Source organism: Phyllobates terribilis, unplaced genomic scaffold, assembly GCF_046119375.1.
Source record: "Phyllobates terribilis strain yellow unplaced genomic scaffold, ASM4611937v1 Scaffold_14__1_contigs__length_39327217, whole genome shotgun sequence".
NCBI classification, from domain to species: Eukaryota; Metazoa; Chordata; class Amphibia; order Anura; family Dendrobatidae; genus Phyllobates; species Phyllobates terribilis.
In genome coordinates, this window is record NW_027362774.1 from 8,402,615 (window position 1) to 8,429,754 (window position 27,140).

The window sequence follows — 27,140 nt, forward strand, 5'->3', positions numbered from 1 at the left end:
GCCACATATTGTTAACCCCCAATCGGGCCAGCTTTAGTGCTTCTGTGTTCCTCCAATGTTGTAGGGGCAAAGCAGCATTTCGGGTCGACAACGCAATGATGCCAATGGTTCGAACTGTCAGCTAAGCAGTATCCCACTGGTCACAGGACGCAGTAGGGCAGTGCGCTTCTGGAAAGACGTCATGGGACAAACCCTTTAAAGTGCAAAAATCACAATTTTTAAGGCCTTAAGAACACTCCAATATCATATAGAAGCACCCAAAGTGACCAATTTTGGTTAACTTCTCTCGCTTTTTGACTTGCGGGATTTTCCTGGGAAACTGGAACTGCTGGTACGTACGCCATATGTGAACCTAGACCTTCGAAAGGGGGGGGGGGGGGGCTTAGCTATACCTTACCCTATTTCCAGAAAAATTGTACTATCCCATAAATATACCTTTCTGTAAATTTAAAAGGAAAGTCCAAGACTATAACATTGATGACCTAACCTTAACATAAGTTATCAATATGAGATTGATGGGGGGGGGGGGGGGGTCAGACATCTATTACCCATTCTGATCAGCAGGTCCTGCATCAGCGGAAGTACACAGTGCTAGAGACCATAGCTCCATACACCATGTAGTGGCCATTCTTGGGTACTGCGGCTCAGCTCACATTCATATCAGTAAGAGCTAAGCTGCAGTACCCGAGCACGGCCACTACGTGATGCAAAGAGCTATGATCCCCGGCTCTGATAACCAAATACTGGTACCGGCTGCAGGATATGATGATCGGTGGGGGTTCCTGGTGTCAGACCCCTGCTGATACTGATATTGTATCATCAATATAGTAGTCCTGAAAAGGGAAAACACATCATAAAATAAAGTAGAATGAAATTTTCTTTAAAATATGTGTTAATTTTGTCCTTTTTTTGTTTTTGACATCACATATTCCGAACCTCACAGTTTTTGTAAAACTCTATTTTCCTCCCCTGTTGGAGAACATACAGAGACAGAAAGCGCGGTGGATTGTAACCACCCTTTACTTTCAATGCTTTAAAAAAATGCAGGTCGAGAAATAAAGAAAGGATTAGGATTTGTCCAGACTCACTAAGTGCAGATTTCCTGCCTCCCAGCTATCAGGCCCCTATTTGTAGCCCTTAGAATACATCTTTTACAAAATGCCTTCAATTCACATGGCTAATTCAGACACTAACAAGCCGAGGAGACTTTGAGGATTCGGTTATTTTCTTTTTTTTTTTTTTTACGAGCTTCTCATTTAATATTTGCTTTTTAGCAATAAATGCTGTCGGAATTTTTTTTTTTTTTTTTCTGGAAAAGTTAATAAAGTTAATGAAATATATTGAAATAAATTCAATACTTGAAATTAATCATTGACTTTTCCACCGGTGTAATGCAAGTAATTTGTTGTTATAGATTCAGCGCTCGCGGTATAACCGTCTTGGTCTTGCAGAAAAAAAAATTAAAAATCGGAGAAAATATGTGAATATATAGTAAAACAGCGATAATCTGGCACGAGGAAGGCCACTAAGATGCTGGATGATCTGAGATGTTAGAAGTTGTCTGATGGGGTTGGAAGTTTAGTAGAAGTAGCAATTGAAAATGGAAAATCTGGAAAGGACAAAAATTCCAAAACATAGGGGTTTTTTTAACTTAAGGTTCCACCCTGCAAAACTTTTGCTGTTCAGACACTCAGCAAAGAAGGTCAATAGAAAAAGAGGACGTCAGCTCACCAATTACTTGGAGTAAAGGTCCAGTATGCAAGGAACCACGATCCGACCCAATCATGTTTAGTAATGGTAAAAATGTGGATGATATTCCAGCTCCTGGTAAAAATCACTTTATTTCTTAGAAAATGTTAAAAATGTATCCAAAATTAGACGATGCACAAAGCGACGCGTTTCAGTTCTTTGTCAGAGATTAAATAGGCAAAGCTCCTGGTAAAAATCACCAGCTTAAAGAAGTTGTCCACTACTTTTTTACTGATGCTCTGTCCGTAGAATAGATCATCAATGTCTGGCCGGCAGGGGTCCGACACCCGGCGCCCGCAACGACCAGCTGTTATCGGTGTCGGCAAGTACTCACTTGTGGAGCTGGCCGTCTACTTGTAATGGCTGCCGCGGGGTACTACACATCTTCCTCCTATTGATTTGAATAAGAGGTAGATGTGTAGAACCAAGCCCCAGCCACTACATGTAGATGGCCAGCACCGCAAGTAAGTCCTTCTGGCCGACACCGATAGCAGCTGATCGTGGGGGTGTCGGGTGTCGGACCCCTGCCAATCAGACATTGATGACCTATTCTACGGATAGGTCATCAATAAAAATGCAGTAGACAACCCCTTTAAGTTGGTGATTTTTACCAGGAGCTTTGCCCCTTTAAGCTCTGACAAAGAACCGAAATGCGTCGCTTTGTGCATTCAGTAATTTTGGATACATTTTTAACATTTTCCAAGAAATAAAGTGATTTTTACCAGAAGCTGGAATATCATCCACATTTTCCCAGACTCTCAGTTACCCACATTTTACCAAAAGACCATCATTTCTAAACCATTGAGCCATTACCTGTTTTGGTTTATTTTTTAGTTTTGTTTTGTTTTTTTTTACATCTGATAGTTTTCTTAAATATTTGCATGTTTTAAGGAGAACTACCGGCTGTACTGTGCCGGCAATGTGCGATCGGCTCAGTCCGAGCAAAAAATTGCAGCATGCCTAAGTTTGATCCAACATCTGAGTGCAGTCTGATTTTCATGGGTTGACGGAATGGAGGAGATGGAGATTTTTTTTCCATCTTCTTCTCAATCTCCTTGAGATTGTTGCTATTTTTCAACAATTTTGGTTCTCAAGTCCTCGGACAGTTCTCTTCTCCTCTTTCGGTTCTCCATGCTTAGTGTGGCCCACAAGGACACTACTATGCAAAGATTGAGGCAACTTCTTCCCTTTTTATCTGGTTTAAGGTGTGATTTTCATATTGTCCACATCTGTTACTTGCCACAGGTGAGTTTGAACCAGCATCACATGTTTGAAACAAAGTTGTTTACCCACAATTTTTGGAAAAAGGCCAACAATATATGGCCCATTTTTTGGATTTTGTGCAATTTGCCTTTCTTTCTCTGTTTTTTATTGGTATTCTTCCAATACACACAAAAGCCAATAAACATGTGTATAACAAAACATGTGTAATTGCAATAATTTTCTGGGAGAAATACTTCATTTTCTGGCACAATTTCAAGGATGCCAACACTTTTGGCCATGACTGTATATGGTCAAGTGATGTGATGGTTGCAGGTTGAACCTTCCGAAAATGTTTCCTTCACCACCAGCTCCACATTTGGGCATTGAAAATAGCTGTAACACAACATCTATAGTCCCAAAACACCTACCAGGTTGACTAATTAATTCCTTTAGCATTAATAACCTTCAGTGGAAATGTCCAGCTAAAGTAATTTGTCTGTAAAGACAATGACCATACTAGAAGAATTCCCTAAAAATGTATCTACAACACAAAGAAGATTCTATAGGCTGAGCGTTAAGTCACAAAATATCCCCAGACATTAGAGAAGATGCAGCTTACACCTCTTTTAAGTGATAAAAATGGCGACCTGCAGCTTCGTATTGTACCCAAGACACCAATGGTTCTTTATTCATGAGCGTCAGAAGAACTCGCTCTCCTTAAGAAGCTTATAGCATGGAATATCTTAAAGGCCACATCTCCTGGCCACCCACATACCTCTGTGTGTGTCTTGGGCCTTTGTTGATTCTTATAAAGCCTTCTCAATTGTCTCACTAGGTCATTACCATATCTACATGGCTTTATAAAAAAAAAAACACACACACACACAAAAAAAAACACAAAACACGTCGGAATTATGTTTTGTCCTTCTCTATTAAATTTTCGCTTTACATCTTCAAGCTGTTTGTCCTCAAAATTTCGTTTGATGCCAAGGAAAAATTTACGGGGTTCGTTTCCTTGTAAGTTAAACAAAAATATCCATTAGAAATAAAAAATAAAAAAAAAGGTACAAACATTTAACTAAAGTCGATTTTTTTTGTTCATTTAGGGACCTTGAATAAGTTAAACTTTAACAAGCCAATTTCATAAACAGTTCTACAAACACTTAAATTACCCCATGATGTACGGCTTTTTGTGTCATATCTATTTGTAAACCATGTCAAAGGCAGATTTAAAATGTTTATGTCGTATTTATGTAATTTTATTACTGCAAATTGAATCTATCTAAACATCTCTCCTTACAGAGAGAGAGCTGATCCTTATGAGGTTTGGTGGTTTTCTCGGGCGTACAACCCTCATTATCCTACTTGCAGCCCCCGACTCTTGATGTCCTGTTTGAACAACATAAGAGCACATAAGTAGCCGTTACCGGAAAGATGTGAACACAAGCTCTTGCTTTGTGAGGCATCAAAAATTTCCCAACACTTTTGGCTTGCATGGAATCGGTCAACAGAATCTCATGTTCAATGCTTCTGACCCCATTCTTGATACTTCCGTAAACACTTGGACACTTTCAGACTGACGGTTGGGTTTTCTGTAGATGCTATGGTTAACAGCGAGGGTGGACCATACGTGACAAGTTTTTGAGTTGGCCATCTGGGAGGTTAGTAGTCATCGAAAAATTGTTTTCCCATGACAATGTCCTTTTTTTATTGGCTTTGTGCTCTCCAAAGTTTTAGAGTTGTCATTCTGGGAGGTTACTGGTCATCGAAAATTGTTTTCCAGTAACAGTAACGGTAATCCATACTTGACGAATTTTAGAGTTGGCCATTTGGGAGGTTTCCCATAACTATGTCCTCTTTTCTAGGCTTGGTGTCCTCCACGCCCCATCCAAGCATGTTCTATGCTACATTTTCTGACCTTTTTTTTTTCACAAAAGAAAACGAGAAAGATTGCTTTCCAGAAGGTTTCTCGAACTTCAGGAGCTCTTCTCCTTTTATGGATGAATCCAGGATGTTTTTGAGAGACTAGGCAACTAGGAATTAAAGGGTTTGTCCCATGACTTGTCTTTAGTAGCACACTGCTGCCCTGTCTCCTGGCTTCCCGGTCCCTCGCTCCCGATGACTGACAGTTCGGAATAATGCCCCCGGCCCAAAATGTGTGCGGTGATCAGAGACGGCTTTGTCTCTGCGTCGAAACTGGCTGGATAGTGCTTGTAAGCTATATACTTTCAAGCGACAAGCTGCTTGCCTAAAAAAATGCCCACTGCTGATAGACTGAAAGGTGGCCAGTAACCTAGGCAATGAGCAGTAAACAATAAAATTAAAAATCCCTCCATTCTTGGGAACGGAGAAGATTTTTAGTAAAAGGTAAATTGCAAAGATTCTCGGTCTTACAAACATTTTTCGAATTTAAGAAGTGGCAGCCCCTTTACACTGCTGGGATCGGCTCCATCTCTGATCATAGCTATTGTAGAAAGGCCATGGCTGTGCTTCAGCCCCTGATCTCGTAGGTGCGGTGGTAGTACCCATGAGATTATGGTGATGATTTGGGTACAATATGCTGAAGGTCGTGGTAGGAAAGTCACTTTTTATTTCCCTGAGTGTCAGAAGAAGGCACTTTTCATGGTGAACAGTCAAAGGCTGTCAGAAAATATCCCTTATCTAGGGATGGTTGTCAGATTTTCCTACCTTAATACCCTTAATATACATATAGATTCAACTACAACTCAGTAAATGGAAATCTACACTTCTTGGATTTATAAAGAAAAAAAAAAAGGCTTCTTCCTTCCAAAAAATAGCGCCACTTCAGTCCATAGTTTGTGGCTTGTACTGCAGCTCAATAGTGCAAAGAATGGGGCTGAGTTGCAAAATCACACACAACCAATGGACAGGTGTGGCACTGTTTTTGGAAGAAAGCAGATACGTTTTGCTAATCCTGTACAACCCATACAATGGGGCCCGCCGGAGGATTCTCCTGTCCTACCGTAGGCCAGTCCAAGCCTGATGAAAAGTATCCCCGGTATTTTAAAATGAAAAAGTTAACAAAAAATGTTTCACAGAAGATGAAATTTAATTGCTTTACTAATTTCAAGGCATTTTGAAATCATCCCAAGTCCTAGAATTTCATTTATTAATTTCGGGGGGGGTTTTTTATACAAATATTCTACGGATCACAACATTTCTATCCTTCATTACCTTTACGGTATTTTCTAAATAAACTTTTTTTTTTTTTTAAAGCCTCTTTAAATTTCCAACTTGGAAAGTCTGCCCGTAAACCCAGGAATCATCTTCCATTTATTATTATTTATTTTTTTTTCCATTCTATACAGTTACATTGTCATTTATGAGCGATTCTTGGAGAAGGGAGTGTTTTACGCCATCCGTGCATGAAAGATTTTTTTTTTTTTTTTCGTGAACGGGTCCTAGTTAATTTTCCAGCTGTGTAAATATTGATAAGATAACAATAGAATTTGTTCCCGACACATATGGCTGAGACAATTCAATGAAGTAATGTTCCCGTGCTCACATTAATTAAACTGCTAGCATTCGAAAGCTATTAATGATCAATACCGGCTATGGAGCGGACGTATACCAGTGTGCATTTATATGCATTTAGTGCCAAATACTGTTTGCATAGAGAAATCGCCGGCGAGCGCACAGTGAAGGCAGCTGCTCTATTTAAAAATGTATGTTAAAAAAAAAAAGAAGGGAATGAGAATAAAGGCGAATCCCATTTATAATACGCTGTGCGGAATGAAGATGGAAGTCCTTTCAATAGAAATACAAAAAGGCTATTTTTTTATTGGATATTTAGCCGCTTATTGGTTTCTTTGTATTTCTCTTAATATTTTTTAACCATTTGAGGCCTGATATACTGTATATACACATAAATATATATATATATATATATCTTAGTTAAAAGAAATATATATATTATATATATATTTAATATATATTTTATATATTTATTTATATATAATATATATATATATATATATAGTCAGTTACAAAAGAAATAAATATATACATATTTAAATATATGTATTTAAATATATATGTATATATATATATATATATATATATGTACATATACAGTACAGACCAAAAGTTTGGACACACCTTCTCATTTAAAGATTTTTCTGTATTTTCTTGACTATGAAAATTGTACATTCACACTGAAGGCATCAAAACTATGAATTAACACATGTGGAATTATATACTTAACAAAAAAGTGTGAAACAGCTGAAAATATGTCTTATATTCTAGGGTCTTCACAGTAGCCACCTTTTGCTTTGATGACTGCTTTGCACACTCTTGGCATTCTCTTGATGATCTTCAAGAGGTAGTCACCGGAAATGGTCTTCCAACAATCTTGAAGGAGTTCCCAGAGATGCTTAGTACTTGTTGGCCCTTTTGCCTTCACTCTGCGGTCCAGCTCACCCCAAACCATCTCGATTGGGTTCAGGTCTGGTGACTGTGGAGGCCAGGTCATCTGGCGTAGCACCCCATCACTCTCCTTCTTGGTCAAATTGCCCTTACACAGCCTGGAGGTGTTTGGGGTCATTGTCCTGTTGAAAGATAAATGATGGTCCAACTAAACGCAAACCGGATGGAATAGCATGCCGCTGCAAGATGCTGTGGTAGCCATGCTGGTTCAGTATACCTTCAATTTTGAATAAATACCCAACATTGTCACCAGCAAAGCACCCCCCACACCATCACACCTCCTCCTCCATGCTTCACGGTGGGAACCAGGCATGTAGAGTCCATCCGTTCACCTTTTCTGCGTCGCACAAAGACACGGTGGTTGGAACCAAAGATCTCAAATTTGGACTCATCAGACCAAAGCACAGATTTCCACTGGTCTAATGTCCATTCCTTGTGTTCTTTAGCCCAAACAAGTCTCTTCTGCTTGTTGCCTGTCCTTAGCAGTGGTTTCCTAGCAGCTATTTTACCATGAAGGCCTGCTGCACAAAGTTTCCTCTTAACAGTTGTTGAAGAGATGCGTCTGCAGCTAGAACTCTGTGTGGCATTGACCTGGTCTCTAATCTGAGCTGCTGTTAACCTGTGATTTCTGAGGCTGGTGACTCGGATAAACTTATTCTCAGAAGCAGAGGTGACTCTTGGTCTTCCTTTCCTGGGGCGGTCCTCATGTGAGCCAGTTTCTTTGTAGCGCTTGATGGTTTTTGCAACTGCACTTGGGGACACTTTCAAAATTTTCCCAATTTTTCGGACCGACTGACCTTCATTTCTTAAAGTAATGATGGCCACTCGTTTTTCTTTACTTAGAATTTGTATTATGGCAAGAAAAAAGCAGCTAACAGTCTATTCAGTAGGACTATCAGCTGTGTATCCACCTGACTTCTGCACAACACAACTGATGGTCCCAACCCCATTTATAAGGCAAGAAATCCCACTTATTAAACCTGACAGGGCACACCTGTGAAGTGAAAACCATTTCCGGTGACTACCTCTTGAAGCTCATCAAGAGAATGCCAAGACTGTGCAAAGCAGCCATCAAAGCAAAAGGTGGCTACTGTGAAGAACCTAGAATATAAGACATATTTTCTGTTGCTTCACACTTTTTTGTTAAGTATATAATTCCACATGTGTTAATTCATAGTTTTGATGCCTTCAGTGTGAATGTACAATTTTCATAGTCATGAAAATACAGAAAAATGTTTAAATGAGGTGTGTCCAAACTTTTGGTCTTTACTGTATATATATATTTTTTAAACATCGTGCAGCGCGCTCCCTCCACATCTTCTCCCCCCAATTGACTTAAATGGGGAAAGCTGCAACCTGGGATGGATTTCATGTAAAAACAATAACTAGAATTTTATAAAATATTTTTTAGCTGGCAATATTTTGAGGGCAACAAACATACACAATTCATGCTCTTGGCTTAATAGAAATATTCCCGTCTAAATTAGAGTAAAATTCCTGGAAATTTTCAGTTGGACCATTGGGTTTCAAGTGGTCCATGAATCAGGAATTTTTTACATTTTGTATTATTTTTCTCCTAAATAGACCCAATCCTACTTTATAAACCTATCACATGACAAGTAGGGCGCATTTGGAGAACGCTGCCGGTCAGTTGACTACCCAATATGGCAAGGAGGACTTGTACATGTTCCAACGATACCACACATTAAACTGTAGCAATAGGGCTACCCTCACCCATCGATGGTCAAAAGTGTCCATTTGGCCACTGAAGGGGTCATGCATCAGCACTTTTCTGTCAAATTGTACGTGAAAGCTCACAGATGGCCACCACAAGAAAAATTGTCCATAGCTCTTTAATTTGATGAGGTCATTGAAGCAACCACTTTAGCTACCCCGGGGAGTAGGCATCGCAATGGGTATGGCCCCCAGCAGAAGAAGAGGCCCGGGCTAAGAGATGGAGTTTGATGGCAAGTAGTTAGGTCAAAGGGGTATTATAGGTCTAAGGGGTAATGCTTCTCCTTTTGGAGAGTGACAAGACAAGCCTGGCATGTCAGAGTGAGGAGACTTATAAGCCATGCATCTTCCACTGGGAAATTAAATATGCAAATTGTCTCTTCAGAGAGGAAGAAGACTGTAACTCTAGTGCCACCTAAAAGTCAATATCGTCTGTTTAACAAGTGTTGCAATATGAATTATGATAAAAGCCAAACGAGAATCTCAATTTGCAGACACGGTGTTTCGGGGGTATTGCCCCTCATCAGTGCAAAGTATGAGATCTGAGTGGGCTAGGTGAGAGCCTCTGGACTGGGGTCTAAGGGGTAACATTTCTCTTTGCGGAGAGTTACAAGCCAAGTTTTGCATGTCATAGTGAGGAAACTTATAAGCCATGCATGCTCCTCTGGGACATTAAATATACAAATTGTCTCTTCAGAGAGGAATATAAGGGTGTATAGTGAAATACAGACCACTGAAAGTCATAGGTGGGAAGGAATGACCTTGAAGCATGTCTTTTTCAGATAAAATTGGGGTTAGGGTTGCAAGTTTTGTTATGGGGCCCCACACCTATTTGTCATATCCCCTGGAACTAATTTAATCTGTGACTACAAACATGGATACTTTTCAGAAAAATATAAGTTTTGTTAAAGTTCCAAGCCACTATCGTCACATAAAACATTTTGGATTTTTTTTTGAGCAGATATGACGAAGAACAGATCATATAAGGGATCACACCTAGAAATCGTCACTGTCTTCATAGCTGCTGAATGTGATGCGCCATTGGACGCCCTAAAATGTGGTTTATTCGCTAGTATTTGGCACATAGGTGCAAGGAGGGCAGGTTACCATTGAGGATCTCATAGTATCGGCACCAGGCTTCAGGAGTCTAAGAAACCTTATATATAATACACAATAGGAAATATAAAATTATGATTGTCGAGAAAAAAAATACTTTTGAAACTTTTAGAAGCTCTTGTAAAGTAGAGCTCGTGTCTCCGATGAATTCTATTTTAATTCTGATATTTTCCAAATTGGGCAAAAATCACAGCAGTAACATTAGGGGGTGATCCAGTTGAAGTACAGATGCACATATTTAGATTTTTGCATCTAGGCCCTCCCCTCACGTTGATTAGATCCAAGGGAGTAATTGATCACAATCATGTAAGGTAAAAATAATGTAGATGATTATGTCGGAGTTCTTCTAATTTCAAACTTTTGGGTTTTTGGTGCCTTGTAAAAAAAAAAAAAAAATCAAAAAATCCCGGCATCTGCCTCCACAGCTGGTTCTTTTCTTCTATAACTCCGTTCACTATTAAGATACCATATGCTGCTTAAAATAATGATTAAAAAGATGAAATTATCCCCAAGAATCACAATCACAAGAATTGACAGAACAAATGAAACAGACCGGCAGAGTACTGATACCGTCCCTGCTATAATTAACCAGCGTCTGGCTGAAGTGATGTTAGAAGTGATCGTCTCTGTGTTACAGATATGGGGGACGACACTGGAAGATGTACAGGAGCACAACAACAAGCTATGATGAGGGACAGAAACCTTGGCTCAGCTATGAAGGACTGTCCTTACTGTGGGAAAACCTTTAGGACTTCACATCACCTAAAGGTGCATTTGAGGATACATACAGGTAAGACCTGAACCCGAGACAAGAACGTAGCATTACATTGAATCTGGTTTTTATGTGAGGTCTCATGTCCATTCTAGAAGAAGGGTTCTACCAGTCATTGTGCCATGGAAGTTCTCCGCCGCACAAGAGGGACCAACCTTCTGTTGTAGACCACCTCCACACCCAAGAAGTTTTTAGCTAGCTATTGATGAGATAGATGGTTCTAGTGCCCCAACATGGAGAATCAGTCATTTTGGAACAGTTATGGTTGACAGATGCAATTAGGCTGATGCCTCACCAACAAGGAAGGTGGAGCGACATTTGCCTATCCTTTTGACCCTGAGCCATGAACATTATCCTTAGGATGGTGTACATCGCATCCCTGGGTGTTATTGATCACTTTTGGTTTTTGATAGTAATCGTTGCCTCTCCCCAACTTAAGTCCCAGCCTAATCATTGTATCAGATATCATAGTTAGACCATATGTAGATGGATTTAACATGGATAGACTTTGTGATCACCTACCAAGGTTTATGATTTGGGCATCGTACGTATGGTGTGCCCCGTACACCGAGGTTAGTTTTATACTAAAGGCTACTTAATCTATGTCCTTCATGTTTAGGAAATTAGTTTAGTAACTTGAGAAGTATCTTATAGGAAATAAACCATCTAATTTCTATGGCCAGTTATTCATGAAATTATGAGTTTAATGGTCGCGTCACCAGTCGGGGCACGACCTCGACTCAATACAAATGTATGGAGTGAGGCTGCGTCCACTGGCCAGGAGTATGTATAACGCATACATAACATTCGCTCCCTGGTCAGAAACCAGTGAACCCCGCAGCGCACAGTGCGTGTGCTGGGGGTATACATAAGTCTGCAGTCAAATAGAGTGACTGCAAACTTATCGATTTGGACCAGACAACCCCTTTAGTAGCTATTTTTCTTCAGCTAGCCCATTGACTTCAGCCAGAATAAGCCCAAACTCTCAAATATATCATCCGATCCATGATTACCACTCCATCAAGTAGCTTTTATGTCAAGGGTAGCTCATCTCCCTAAAGTTGACCATACTCATTAATGGACAGATGTCTCACTGATGGTCACCAACACATCTGCTTATTTTTGTAACCCTTGTGCTGTTACCCCATGGGCTACTGGCTGATTCCAAGACTGTAACTATGTGAAGGTATTAAAGATTGACATCAATATAATGGGTGATCAGACTACTAAGGGGGTAGTACTATAGATTTTAGAAGGTTCTAGGTCAGTGCTACTGTAGATTTGAGAGCATTCCAGACATCTAGAGCTATAACTTTCAATTTATTCCACTAATGAATTGCCGTAGATGCCAGAGCCTTCAAGGGCATCACGGTTTCCATGCTCCTGTGTAATCTAGGCTAAAGATTCTAGAAAAGTAGACCCCCACACCACTGCAAACTCCAAATATACAAAACAGAAGTTTAAGAACTTCAATAGCATATACTCTTGGAAATATGCATGCTTTTAAGGAAAATTTTTCATATATATTCCATCTTCAAGGAAAGTTCATCCATACGTTCCTTATCACTTACACTCCACAAATGTGCCAACGTCAGATCTTGGGATATTAAAAGGTAATGAAAGAGTTGTTCTTTCTCGACAACCACTGTCCATACACCTTCTTAGGACATATGGCCCTACTCCTTGAGCCAGAGCAGAGAGCCTTTAGGTTCTGGTTACCTGTTCAAGGGGTAATCAAGTCTACGAAGGGGCGTGAACACGAAGAACCAATGCTCCTGGTTTCTCGTGGCAGCATGGCCTGACCAAGATGAGTTGAGTGGCGTAGCTAGTCATTCAATTCATTGCCTACCTTCATCATTCCAACCAGTTATCCCAGATACATTGGTGGATAGATGATGATGATGATATTTGGAGACTGGAATAGCCCTTTCATTCGAGCTTTTCCTGATTTGATCAGCTGATCTTCATGAGAAGAAAGGGTTGACCAGTTTGGACCTTGTCATTGGTTCCCTTTTCTTTATTTTCGATCAACTTCACCATTTAAAATAATATAACTAAATTTCAGGATTTATAAAAATCATCCAAAACAGCGTAAAAAAAGAAAAAGAAATGTCTTGCTGTCGACTTTCCATTAAACTCCCTTTATTCTTAGTTGGGAGTAAGAATCAAACTCTGTTTTTATTCATCTACTTTTTGCTAAATAGTTTATTTTTTGCTTTTCTGTTATTTTTTTGTTGTTATTCTCTTTTTTTTTGTAACACTGCAGTGGTAGCGATTTCTGGCTTTTAATGACATCCCAAAACTTTTGTTGGGAATAATTGATTGAATTTAAATTTCTTTAAAAGTTTAAGAGGTAATGTTACAGTATAAATTTCATAGCAAAACACTAAGTAGAGAAATATCCATTAGCAAAATTAACTACAGTTTCTAGGTAGCTAACAATGTTCAGTATACAGTAGGGCATGGCTAATGAACACTGCAGCGGGTGATATTTCATTATACAAATTAATGCTCACATTTTAATGGGAAAGTCACATAATGAATCTCGGCTTCAGTGACAGCAATTAGAGGCACAGATTGTCCCCTTCTGGACAAGGCACTGTTTAGCAATAAGCAGCTGCGTTAAAGATCTCCAGGTTTACAACGTATATATATAGGCTTTGGGGGGAAATTAGTATACAATTTATATTAATGTTCCAAAACTTCAGTTCATCCGCGTCGGTCATCGATCTCCTCCGACCCCTCTTATGTAAAGAAAAGTCTAAATAAATAACAAGTGAGGCTGAAAATAACTCGTAAATCGTTAGAAACTTCAGACACATTTAATGCCGTGGAATCTTTTTTTTTGGGGTGGGGGGGGGGGGTTAGGCGTCATTTATTAGAAGAGTCTTGGGGATTTAGGACATTTTTTTATTTTTCATTCTAAAAAAATTCTGCATAATATAAAGTAATACAAATAAAATAAAAGCAAAGCGTGTACAAAGCAATAACCAATAAAATAAAATCTGCAATTGTATAAAGTTTTTAGATAGTAAAGAGGTAAAAAAAAAAAGCGCCACCTGTTTGAGTAGAAAAATCGCTTTGAAAACAGGTTCTACCGCGGATCCACGGGACATCAGACCAATAGTAGGTTTAAGAAGGAAAATTTGTGGCGCGTTTCCACTCTCCTGAACATTGAAGACAATCCGGTACCAAGAGATATTATAATGTGTTTTTTTATTCGACGCGTTTTGAAGTAGATCATACTTCTTCTACAGGAAGTAACAACATAAGAACACATTGACATAGAGAACCTATGTCTATATCAATGTGCTCTTATGTGGTTACTTCCTGAAGAAGAGGCGCTATACACTTCGAAATGCGTCAAATAAAAAACGCATTATAATATCTCACGGTACTAGATTGTCTTCAACTTTCAGCAGCGAGGAAAAAAGCTCCACAAATTTTCCTTCTTAAATAGATAGTAAAAAGACATCCTAACCTGTCCTTACAATCTTTAGAATTGTGATATAGTTCGAAACGCGTAGAATAAAAATCACATAATATCATCTCTTGGTACCGAATTGTCTTCGATCTTCAGCAGCGCGGAAAAAGCTCCACAAATTTTCCTTCTTAAATAGATAGTAAAAAGACATCCTAACCTGTCCTTACAAACTTTAGAATTGTGATATAGTTCGAAACGCGTCAAATAAAAAGCACATTATAATATCTCTTGGTACCGGATTGTATTCAGCATTCAGCAGCGCTGAAAAAGCTCCAACAATTTTCCTTCTTAAATAGATAGTAAAAAGACATCCTAACCTGTCTTTACAAACTTTTTTTTAGCTTTTAAAATGGATTTTTACGTTTTTTTGGGGGGGGATTTTACTTAACAGAATGAAAATCTACTCTATGGGTAATGCTAAACTCCAGTTTCCTCCATTATTCTAATGCCCTCAGTCTACGAATTCTTAATGTTTTTTAGAGCTTTTTGTTGTTTTTAATCATTTCGTCCACTACTTTTGATATTGATCTTATGCGGCCCTAGAAACATTGGATGCATTGAATTCGAAAGGAATCTTTTGCGGGTGTAAACATCAATCATTAGAAGAGATTTAGGGTTTTTCAAATTTGGAAATGCGATGTGATATAAATATTATACAAATAAAATAAAAGCAAAATGTGTAATGAATAAAAAAAAAATTGCGATTGTAAAGACTTTGGCCCGTAAACAGTCATCTTCACCTATTTTTATCTTTTATAGATCTTTATTTTTACATTTGTTTTGTGTTATTTTCATATTTTGTCTTACAAAATTAAAAATCTACATTTTGAGTTGTTAAAGTTCCTTAACGCTCCTCCATCATTCTAATTCCTCAATCTAAGAGTTTTCAATTGTGATTTAGAGCTTTTTTTGTAGTTTTTAAATAATTTTGTCCTTAAAGGGGCTGTTCAACTATTTTTTAGAATAGGTCATCAATATCATAGTGGTGGGTGTCTGACACAGTGTTGCTGTGTAGTGGACGTTAACGGGGTCTGCAACTCATCTCCTATTGAAGTGAAGGTCATCTGAGCTGTCATACCCAAGAAAAGCCACTGCACAGTGAAAGGAGCGGTGCTATTTCGACTCCATACGCTGTTTTACATTGGGTCGCCTCGGGATCTGATGGGTAACAGTGCCGGCTCAGAGCCAAAACGCGTTGCTACAATAAAGAACCGTTTTGGAACACAAAAGGCTTCTCATTCACTGCCCGTACAACGTGATATCATCTTCACCTACTAGGATGAGGTGGATGTCCGATTACTCCACACTCCAGTAGACAATGGAACCAAGTTGGAGGCTGTAGTGTAATGGAAAAATTAGCCAAAAATTACTCCAACATAACATCCTTTTTTCAAAAGCCACAAGTGCGATCTTGGAATCAGACATGCCGATGGACGTCATTGCCACTTTCAAGCTACGGCTCCCCCCCCCGAGCTATTTCTAAGTGGATGGAGCATCTGAGCCTAACTGGTGACATCACATCACTCCCTAGAGTTTGTACATCCTCTCCATTCAGACATAGCAGCCAAACGGGAAGCCGCGGTGGGACAGGCACTGGCTCGATGGATATTTTTTAACATCCTCCCCCATTAGGTTTGGGGGGGGGGAAGCAAATAAAAAAGTGAAAACATGTCCAATTCCTATATAGTAATGCCTAGGGGGGAAGCTACTTTCCTTAGCAGAATGTGGTGGGAAGGTTGACGGAACGCTTAGTTTTCCTATCTAAGTAACATTTTGGGCTGCGATCAATCTTTGCAGAGTAGAAATAGTATCCCGAAACTGTTGGTGCTTTACGATAGACGACCGGTTTTCCCATCTTTAATTTTGCAGTTCGCAGATTCTAAAATTAGACGTTTGGGCCTTAATCCCAGACCACTTTAATTAATTGGGGTGAAAGCAATTGGCATCTGCCTAAATAGAAGATCTGAAAAATATACAGGTGACGTGAATTCATGATGGTACTACCTACGCAGGTGCTAAATGTAACGTACCGGTGGAACTTGCGTAAAGGGGTATTCCCATCTCATAAAATGATAGAATATCCCTAGGATGTGTCATCACTCTATGACCATGGGGGGTGCTGTATAATTTCTGTGAGCGTCGTCCATTAAAAGGAGCTGGTCAGCTTATTTTGTACATGGTAGCAGTGGTTTAGCAATATAGGTGCTTGACTTCTAATAAAAATTATATACTTTTTTGGTACAGATCCGATGTGCCGTTCATGAGAAATCTAGTGTAGAAACCATACGCATATCAGGCTGGAAGTGCACTGGGGGCGTGTCAAGAAGAAGAAGCAGTCCAAGTGCATTGATACGCCCCCGGTGCACTTCCTGCCTGATTTGCATATGGTTTCTATACAAGATTTCTCATAACTGACACCTTTGATCTGTACAAAAAAAAGTATACTTTTTATTGGGGGACAAGCGCCTATACAGCCAAACCACTACTGTGTTTCCCTGAAAATAAGACAGGGTCTTATATTATTTTGTTGCTCCAAAATAATGGGTTAGGGTTTATTTTCAGGGGAGGTCTTATTTTTTTGTTTCCCACGAACAACAATCCTTATTTATTCTTGAATAAAAAAAAAATCAACATTTTTTTCAATTATAATCATGCCATCACACACACACACGTATATAGATACATATACTGCACATACACTTATATATATACACATTACACATACATACACATGTATATACACACGCAATGCACATACACATGAATACACAATTCACATACACATGTATATACACATCATATTGCACATACACATGTAAATACACACTGCACATACATTCACATGAATATACGCACTGCATATACAAATACACATGTAAATACATACACAAGTATACACACACTGCACATACATACACATGTATACACACTCTGCACATACATACACATGTATATACAAACACACTGCACATACATACACATGTATATACAAACACACTGCACATACATACACATGTATATACATGCTGCACATTCATAAACATGCATATACACACACACACTACACATACATACACATGTAAATACACACTGCACATACATTCACATGAATATACGCACTGCATATACAAATACACATGTAAATACATACACTGTGCATACATACACAAGTATACACACACTGCACATACATACACATGTATACACACACTGCACACACATACTCATGTATATACAAACACACTGCACATACATACACATGTATATACATGCTACACATTCATAAACATGTATATACACACACACTACACATATATACACATGTATATACACACACTGCATATACATACACATGTATATACACACACTGCACATATAGTGCATACCAGCTTCTCTCCTCTTCAGTCCCTCTGGGCTCATGGCAGTTAAAGGACTTTTGATGACATCATGGTCACATGACCGTGATGTCACCAAAGCTCCTTACACAGTCTTAACCTCTAAATAAAAACACTGGGAGCCCCCAAGAGAGTGGAGGCCCTGAGCAATTACCCAGATTTCCCCCTTATTAACGCCGGCCCTGCCTATAGCTAGAGAATATTTTTGGATTAGGGCTTCTATTACAAGCATACTCCAAAAATCCTGTAAAATCGTACTAGGGCTCATTTTCATGGAAAAATATCGCGCTGACTGTTTCCCTTTCACTTTAATGTTTTTTTCTTCATTAACTTATTAGCTGTGTCAAAAATTGTCTTCAGGTCTGTATACTTTACCTTATATGCACATATCTGTACAAACATACCATAAAATTCCTGTAATTCATTTGAACTCAAGTATTCTGGAAAATCGGAGAGCTATAGCAAAGCGCTGGCATTTTTATATCCTATGATGTTTTAGAATATTATACATGTGTGTAATGTGTTCCTGACTACGACTACGAATTAATGCAAATGCTAAAAATGCGAGTGATTGTTTTCATCATCAAAAACAAAATAAAAAACTGCTTATATTTTACTTTTACATCAGAGTCTAAGCTTCCGTCCCTGAATGATTACGTATATATATATTGCAGGCACGTTACAGAAAAACCAGCAGAGTACATATGGAAATGACTGCAAAGCCTCTGCAGATAATTACAATGTAACAGAGAGGATATTAATATATGTTGCATTTCTTCATTAGCGAGGATTTTATATAATTTTTATTGCCACGCTGTAATCTCACCTATATGTTCTTTTGCGCCGCAGTGGTAATGGCCTTAATATTTCAGTGTTTATAGATCTGTATTTAGTAACAATGCCGAGGGTCTGCAGATCTCAGAATTCTTCTGGAATGCTGCCCTCTAAATAATGATAAATTACTCGTGCAGTATGCCATTTGCTAATTATATCCATGATTTACTGCAGAGCGCGACTTAAATCATTCATTTCAGCCTTGCGTAACAGTGCCATAAAATTTTTTAGGCTTTAAAAATGGTTTCCATGTGTATAAATTAAACAAATTTCACAACAATTACGGATATAGAAAGTCTGAGTCGATCATCTCATTAACATTTATTTCACCTACGTTTAATCCACAGGTCTAGAATATTAAACTTTCTTATTCGGTACGTAGGATTTTATCATTTATTTCCATCCAGGAAGGAAAAAAAATAAATAACTGAGAATATATATATATTTATATGTCTGCATTAAACAATCCATCCAAAAAGAAACTATTGCGAAAGTGAAAATTAAAAAAATGTACATTTTTTTTTTGTCTAAGTATATTACAAAAAATACGATAAAGAATGCAAGATTTTTTTAAAAAAATATATAATAATTAAAACGAAAAAACTTACGAGCTGCTGAATTAAATAGGTTAATTTGACCACCTTTTTGAGGTCGTAAACACCTTTTTAGGAAAATAAAAAGTTCCTCTGACGGCTAGTAAATGAAAGAAAAGAAATAAAATTTAAAAGGAATGGTCCAGGTTAAAAAAACTAAATATGGCTAATTTATTCCAAGAAGATTGCCACACCTGTCCATGTCTGGTATTGCAGCTCATCTCCATTGAAGAGAATGAGGTTCAGCTAAAATACCACACTCAACCGGTGGAACATCATGGTGCTGTTTTTGGCAGTCATTTTAGGTACATTTAGACTACATGTATTTTCAACAAAAAATAACTTTTTTTTTTTATTTCAAGTCTGTCTTTCTCAAAAACTTGTGATTGTACCAAACTTTTAAACCTTTATTTTTTGTTTATCTTTAGGTGAGAAGCCTTACAAATGTCCCCACTGTGACTATGCTGGCACCCAGTCAGCATCTTTGAAGTACCACCTTGAGCGCCACCACAGGGAAAGGCAAAATGGCTCTGGCCCACTTCCTATCCATGGACATCCTCCAAACCAGGACCACAAGGATGACACAGCAAGTAAGAGCTCCCTCTTTATGAGACCAGACATATTACGAGGTGCATTTAAAGGCTTTCCCGGAATAGACTTCAGAAGTGGAATGATGTCCCAACAGTGGCAGGCAGGGTTGATGTCTTCTGGAGACCGTCAGGGCCAATCAAGCGGCATTAATTCTGAGTCTTTCTCAGAAGCTTTGAAAAAAGAGATGTCTTCAAAAACACCTAGCCTTGCAGAATTTGTGAGAACATACCCTAATATTGCCGGCAATGGCTTAAACTTTCAAGGGTCATTGCAGGCCTTCATGGACAATTTTGTTTTAAATTCCCTCAAGAAAGAAAAAGAAATGAAGGAGAAGGCTTTGCTTGACTCGCTTCCTCTAAAGGCCTCCAGATCTGACAATGGCGAAGATAAATCAGAAAACAAAACACCTCAGAAGAAAATGGAGAAATCTCAGTATGAACCTCTGGACTTGTCTGTGAGGCCAGATGCCCAGTCTCTTCCAGGTTCATCAATCACAGTCCAAGATAACATTGCTTGGCATGGCTGCTTGTTTTGTTCGTTTACAACATCATCAATGGAACTGATGGCCCTTCATCTCCAAGCCAACCATCTCGGAAAAGCAAAACGTAAAGACTGTACAATGGGAGGGCAAGGGCACACTAAAGATCATTTGAGGGAGTCATTGGGCATAGTGAATAAAGTTATGGCCTCATCTTCTTCTGTCCAAGGTAGTAAGGAAATGATGACCTCAAAAATGAGCCCACTACAAACTTCTGAAAAAGTTCTGCAAGGCAACACCAAGGAAGCCTTACCTGATCATAAAGGTAGTTCATGGCCCAGTCATGTGGATGCAATGTTTAATAACTTCCCAACCGAACTCTATAAACAGTTTGGTGTCTACCCGGCTTCAGGAGGAGCCAACACGCAAAACATGGACATTGACTCTCAGGCTCCACTTGACGATGACTCGCATTTGCTGCAGTGCGATTCTGTAAATACAGTTGCTACTGATGATCTTTCTGATGAATCCTCCTCCGAAGATATGGAGACGTGCAAAGAAGACGAAAACGAAGACGAGGAAGTTGAAACAGAACCGGAAAACATGAATACGACCGATGAACCGGACAAAGATGAAAATGACATGGAAGAAGCAGAGTCAAATTCAAGCCCTCTAAGATCTTCAGATAATATGGTGTCGCTGCCATCACAACTGATGGAGAAGCAATGGCACCCAAATCTTCCATTACCCCATGATGTTCCACAAAACTCTGCAAAACTTGATCAAGCACCAGCTCCTGATGCTTTGGAGAAGCAAGTTAATATGCTCTCCGTTCTCCGAGCTTACAGCTCCGAGGGTATGACTGCTTTTAATGGACTTGGAAACAACACAGCAAACAGCGGATGTATGAAGAGACCTGACCTATGTGGTAAGTAGACATAATAAAGCAAGATGTAGATGATGGATAGGGATCCCAAGGTTTTTTTTTAATACTCCAGAAAACCAGGTCATATAGATCCATGAACCGTCGATAAGTTGCAATATATCTTTAATATGGGTCACCATTGCACGATTCTCTCACGTTACCTTTAGAAACAAACCAACTACCTGTGTGACAATGATAAATTGAGTCCACCATTGCTATCACGCTTTGGACCAGGGGGTGCACACTGATGGCTTGTCACCTACACCTCCACCATCTTAGATGCCCCAACGTAAACTTTCTAATTTTAAGGGCTCATGGTCCCGACTTTTAACTTGCATTTAACTAATACTTATAGTCTAAAGAAACATTTTAAGACTATATTAACCTTAAAGGGGTTTTTAGTGATTTAAAAAAAAATATATATATATTTTCATTTAGGGAATGGTATGAGGGAGGGGGTAGGTTGAATCATCAGTGGTTCTTTTATGTACCAAATGTGATGATGTCACCTGACCACTACAGGCAATTAATCACTGGTCTAAGTGCTCTCATATGTATATTTGACATGTGACCAGTGGAGTCAGCGATTATCTGTGGTCAGGTTACTGACGGATGAGACATCATCAGTGCCGGACTGGGCTGCCAAGGGCCCACCAGTAACATTGACTCTGGTGGCCCACTGTTCAGCTACATGCGAATATCACATTACCCTCATTCACAAATTTACCTATATTTCTATATAATAAGAAACGGAGTAGTTTGTTAAATGAATGTTGAGATGATGCCCTTATCTGAACATAGTGAAACAAATGTATTGTGCCAACTACTTCTCATATAAGTGGAGTGGAGAGTCGCCCATTCCTGCATGGGGGCCCACTTGAGGATTCTCCTGTTCTTCTGTCGGCCAATCTGAACCTGGACATCAACAATTCTCGTCCCTATAGGGACCACTGGAGAGGTGGCATTGGAGCAATGAGGGATGCTTATTCTTAATTTTATACTGAGAGACCATTCCTACATGGGGGCCCACCGGAGTATTCTCCGGTTCTCCTGTTGGCCAGTTTGGGCTGGACCTCATCAATTCTTGTCCCTAAAGGGACCACTGGAGTGGTGGCACTGAAGCAATGAGGGATGCTTATTCTTAATTTTATACCGAGAGCCCATTCCTACATGGGGGCCCACCGGAGGATTCTCCTGTTCTCCATTGGGCCAGTCTGGGCTGGAGCTAATCAATTCTGATCCCTATAGGGACCACTGGAGTGGTGGCACTGGAGTAAGGAGGGAAACTTATTCTTAATTTTATACCGAGAGCCCATTCCTACACGGGGGCCCACCAGAGGATTCTCCTGTTCTCCATTGGGCCAGTCTGGGCTGGAGCTAATCAATTCTGATCCCTATAGGAACCACTGGAGTGGTGGCACTGGAGCAATGAGGGAAGCTTATTCTTAATTTTATACCATTCCTTAAATTAGAGTAGATTTTTTTTCCAAAAGTCATGAAGCCAGCGGGGGTCTTGTTTACACCACATGACATGGAACGCTGGTGCGTCTGCTCAGGATCGTAAGGACTCATGCACATGCAGAGCAAAATTACGGACCATTTGTGGTGCCGCATCCGATGGAAGGCGCCGTGGTGAAATCGGATGCACAAATAGGGACTGTTTGGGTCCACATTAGACTGTAAAAGCAGAATGATGGAGCCATACAACAGCTGTGTGCATGAGGTCCTAAACCAGGAGATTTAGATGGGGGAAAAAAATCCTGGCAGATTCTAAGCATCTACAAAAAAAAAAAAATGTAGAGACACTTAATGGCCTAGAGAGATACTGATAGCATCTAACTAGATTATCTGTAGCAGCTAATTCCCTCCAAACTCCCACTATTGACACCAGTAAAATCACTTACTGATGCGAGCAGCTGTTACGTTGAAGTATTGACTCTAAATACATTGACTGTAAGAGACACATCTGTCAAATGGTACATCGATGAACCAGCAATCTGGTCATGTGAAATTCTTGATAAATGGATCCTGCACCATTTTATTATATTGCAGATTAGTCTATACTGTACAGACCTTATGGCCTTCATTTATCAATAGAAACAGATGTTTCGGAGCAGTGGCATTAATATTCATTTAAGGAAAAAAAATTCTCGCCATTAAGATGAAACGTCAGCGTTACCTATAAAAAGAATATATATATATATATATATTTTTAAATCGATTTGATTTTATTTTTGATGGCTTCATTGCAAATATTGTTTAATTTTTCCTAAATATATTTTTTTTCTGTAGAATATTTTTGCCTGTAAAAAAAAAATAAAAAATCCTATTATTATGCTGATTGCATCGTAAAAAAATGTCATAAAATTATATTTTTCTCATTAGCATGACGGAGGCAGATCATGCAGTATAAAAGGAGATAGAAGAGTGTTTAGAAAAAAAAGATGGTATTTGTTGCTTTGTCTCAATATTATATTTTTTAGGTATTTTTTTTTCTGGTTTTTGCTTCCATCTTCACATTCAGTATAGATGGAAAATGCACCATTTATACTATATGAAATGAAGATTTTTTTTTTTTTTTTCAGCTTGTTAGTTATACAGGGTGCGTTCCGTCTAAATGAGCAGCTTGCACAAGAAGGGACTGTTTCTTTAATGAAAGACAAATACCTAGATGCCGGTGATTACTTTGATGTCACCGACACCTTAATCGTTAATATACAGTTTCTACTACTGGTCACTGGATCTATCTTAGGCTCAAACTTCCTGTTCTTTCAGGAAGAGTTTTCAGCAGTTTCCTTATCATCAGAGGCAGGATAACAATTTTTCTATTTATTTATTTATTTTACAAACCTATATAGCGCCATGTTACAATACTGGCGTAGTACTACTGGAAACCAGTGGCTGAAGGAGCACAAGCAGGAACAGCAAGCAGTAATAGAAGTTCTTGGATAAAGCAAAGGAGTTGTAGGAAACAATCCGTAGATGAATGAGTACAGTCTGTGTAAGAATGTTCAGGAGCTGGAGACAGAAACTAGGCTAACAGCTAGACACAATAGTCAAGCAATGAGTGAGAGATCCATGTGGCTTTTAGTAGGCCCAAACAGGAAACAAGATGGATTCTGCAGGTTCAGAATCTGCCATATTAGTAAAGGGCAATTGCGGAACACAACAGCAGCCTCCAGTGGTAAGGAGTGGAATTGCAGCACAATTATTAAGGTGAACAATAGCAGCCACTAGTGGTCAAACTGTAGAAAGACAACAGGAATTCTGACATACCATTAATTCCACAGCGCTTTCCAGACATTATCATCACTGTCCCCATTGGGGCTCACAATCTATATTCCTTATCAGTATGTCTTTGGAGTGTAGGAGGAAACCCACGCAAACACGGGGAGAACATACAAACTCCGTGCAGATGTTGTCCTTTATTGGATTTGAACCCAGAACCCTGTGCTGCAGTGCTAACCACTGAGCCACTGTGCTGCCCTTAAGGCCCCGTCACACTTAGCGACGCTGCAACGATCCCGACAACGATACGACCTGTCAGGGATCGTTGCTGCGTCGCTATGTGGTCGCTGGTGAGCTGTGAAACAGGCAGGCTCACCAACGATCAGGGGAGCAGCGACATCGTGGAAAGAATCTTTCCACGATGTCCTGCTCCTCGTTACGAGCCTGCTGAAGCAGGAGCAGGCTGGTAACTATGGTAAACATCGGGTTACTAGGGGCACACGCGCTCCTAGTAACCCTTTGTTTATCATGGTTACCACTCTGCTACAGTGAGCGGGAGGTTACCGCTCACTTTAGCAGGCTCGTAACCATGATAAACAGCGGGTTACTAGGTGCGCGTGTGCCCCTAGTAACCCGATGTTTACCATAGTTACCAGCCTGACCAAAAAATGGTCTAGGACACTTTGCAGCGATCAGCGATCTCACAGGAGGGGCTTGATCGCTGCAAAGTGTCACACATAGCGACATCACTGGTGAGGTCGCTGTTGCGTCACCAAAACCGTGACACAGCAGCGATCTCGCTATGTGAGATGGGGGTTTTACATTACAATGGTTGTTAACACCTGTGTACACAGCTGATAACACAGGAGCAGTGTCGGACTGGGTTGGCATAAGCCCACCATTAACATTGATCCTTATGAGCCCACTGCTCAGCAATATGTAAAAATAACCTGACATTAAAACACAAATTTACTTTTGCTTCTATGTAATATTAACTTGGCTAGCTTGTTTAATGAATGATTAGATTGTGCAAATTTGGAGTCAAGTGTAAGATCACTGCTCATTAGCACACCTTCACAGGGGCCTACCGGAGGATTTTCAATTTCCCCAGTGGGCCAGTCCGAGCATGCACAGGAGTAGCCAATCCTAAATAGGCGAGACAGAGCTGACCCTGCTCCTCTCCCTTCACAATGACATTTGCACACGCTCATTAGATGCCTCAATGCTGCTAATGTGTATGTAGATTTCCTGAAAACAAATTTGAAAGAAAAAAAAAGACCCAGTGGCCAGTGTGAGAATTACAATATTTCTAATTTTGATTTTTAATAAAAATTGTTATATGGAAAAAGAAGAGCACACAGCAAATAGGATGAGATCTATGCTTTATACTTAATGTTTGGGACTGGGACCAGTTCACATGGCTATAGCTTTATGGCTCCCTACTGGTGCTACCTGTGCTTTAGTATGGTGCCTCCTTGCAGTACTTTTAAGGGTTTTATACTAGTACAATACTGTGTCCAATGGAGAATGCCACCATTTTTAGTCCTACGATGGTACTTTATGGTCTTGTAGGCTTCTATGGGTGCCCTATTGCATCCCCATGCAATACTTGTACGGGGATGTAGTATTTCAATATATAGGATTCCTAAACCTCAGAATTGATGAAAATAAAAATACGAGGATGAAATCCAGTGGCCAACTAAACGAACTATGAGTAAGGCAATCGCTCGGTCCTCATATAGTATGCGTATCGTTGGCAGCACAGTGAAGATTTAAGACCTGCGTAAACTACGCCATTTCATCCCTCGTTGGTTTGTCGCCATTTTTACACGGGCAAATAGTTGCGTTTCCAATTGAAAGTCCACCAAGGGTTAAATCCTATTAGTGTATTAGTAAGAAACTTGCAAAATATTCACAGTATTAAAACTAATAATGAATGGAGCATGCAGCTCCATGGTGGGATCATCCATGCGTGTGTACAGGTGAGCATGCAGTTCCAAGGTGGGATCATCCATGCGCGTGTACAGGTGAGCATGCAGCTCCATGGTGTGATCTTCCATGCGTGTGTACAGGTGAGCATGCAGCTCCATGGTGGGATCATCCATGCGTGTGTACAGGTGAGCATGCAGCTCCATGGTGGGATCTTCCATGCGTGTGTACAGGTGAGCATGCAGTTCCAAGGTGGGATCATCCATGCGTGTGTACAGGTGAGCATGCAGTTCCAAGGTGGGATCATCCATGCATGTGTACAGGTGAGCATGCAGCTCCATGGTGGGATCATCCATGCGCGTGTACAGGTGAGCAGGCATCTCCATGGTGGGATCATCCATGCGTGTGTACAGGTGAGCGTGCAGCTCCATGGTGGAATCATCCATGCGCGTGTACAGGTGAGCATGCAGCTCCATGGTGGGATCATCCATGCGCGTGTACAGGTGAGCATGCAGCTCCATGGTGGGATCTTCCATGCGCGTGTACAGGTGAGCATGCAGCTCCATGGTGGGATCATCCATGCGCGTGTACAGGTGAGCATGCAGCTCCACGGTGGGATCATCCATGTGCGTGTACAGGTGAGCATGCAGCTCCATGGTGGGA

The 27,140-nt window shown here is 39.8% G+C and overlaps 1 protein-coding gene across 12 annotated transcripts in view; it reads left to right on the plus strand.

The window, feature by feature from the left end:
• Positions 1-27,140, plus strand: part of ZNF536 (zinc finger protein 536) — an 809,539-nt gene that overhangs the window by 441,607 nt on the left and 340,792 nt on the right. For 11 of the 12 annotated variants that reach the window (XM_073659657.1, XM_073659662.1, XM_073659661.1 and 8 more), the window contains 2 exons: positions 10,886-11,038; positions 19,755-21,323. In XM_073659657.1, the coding sequence (XP_073515758.1) occupies positions 10,886-11,038; positions 19,755-21,323 (1,722 nt within the window). The remainder of the gene's footprint in view (positions 1-10,885; positions 11,039-19,754; positions 21,324-27,140) is intronic. The other variant, XM_073659664.1, reaches the window with a different exon arrangement.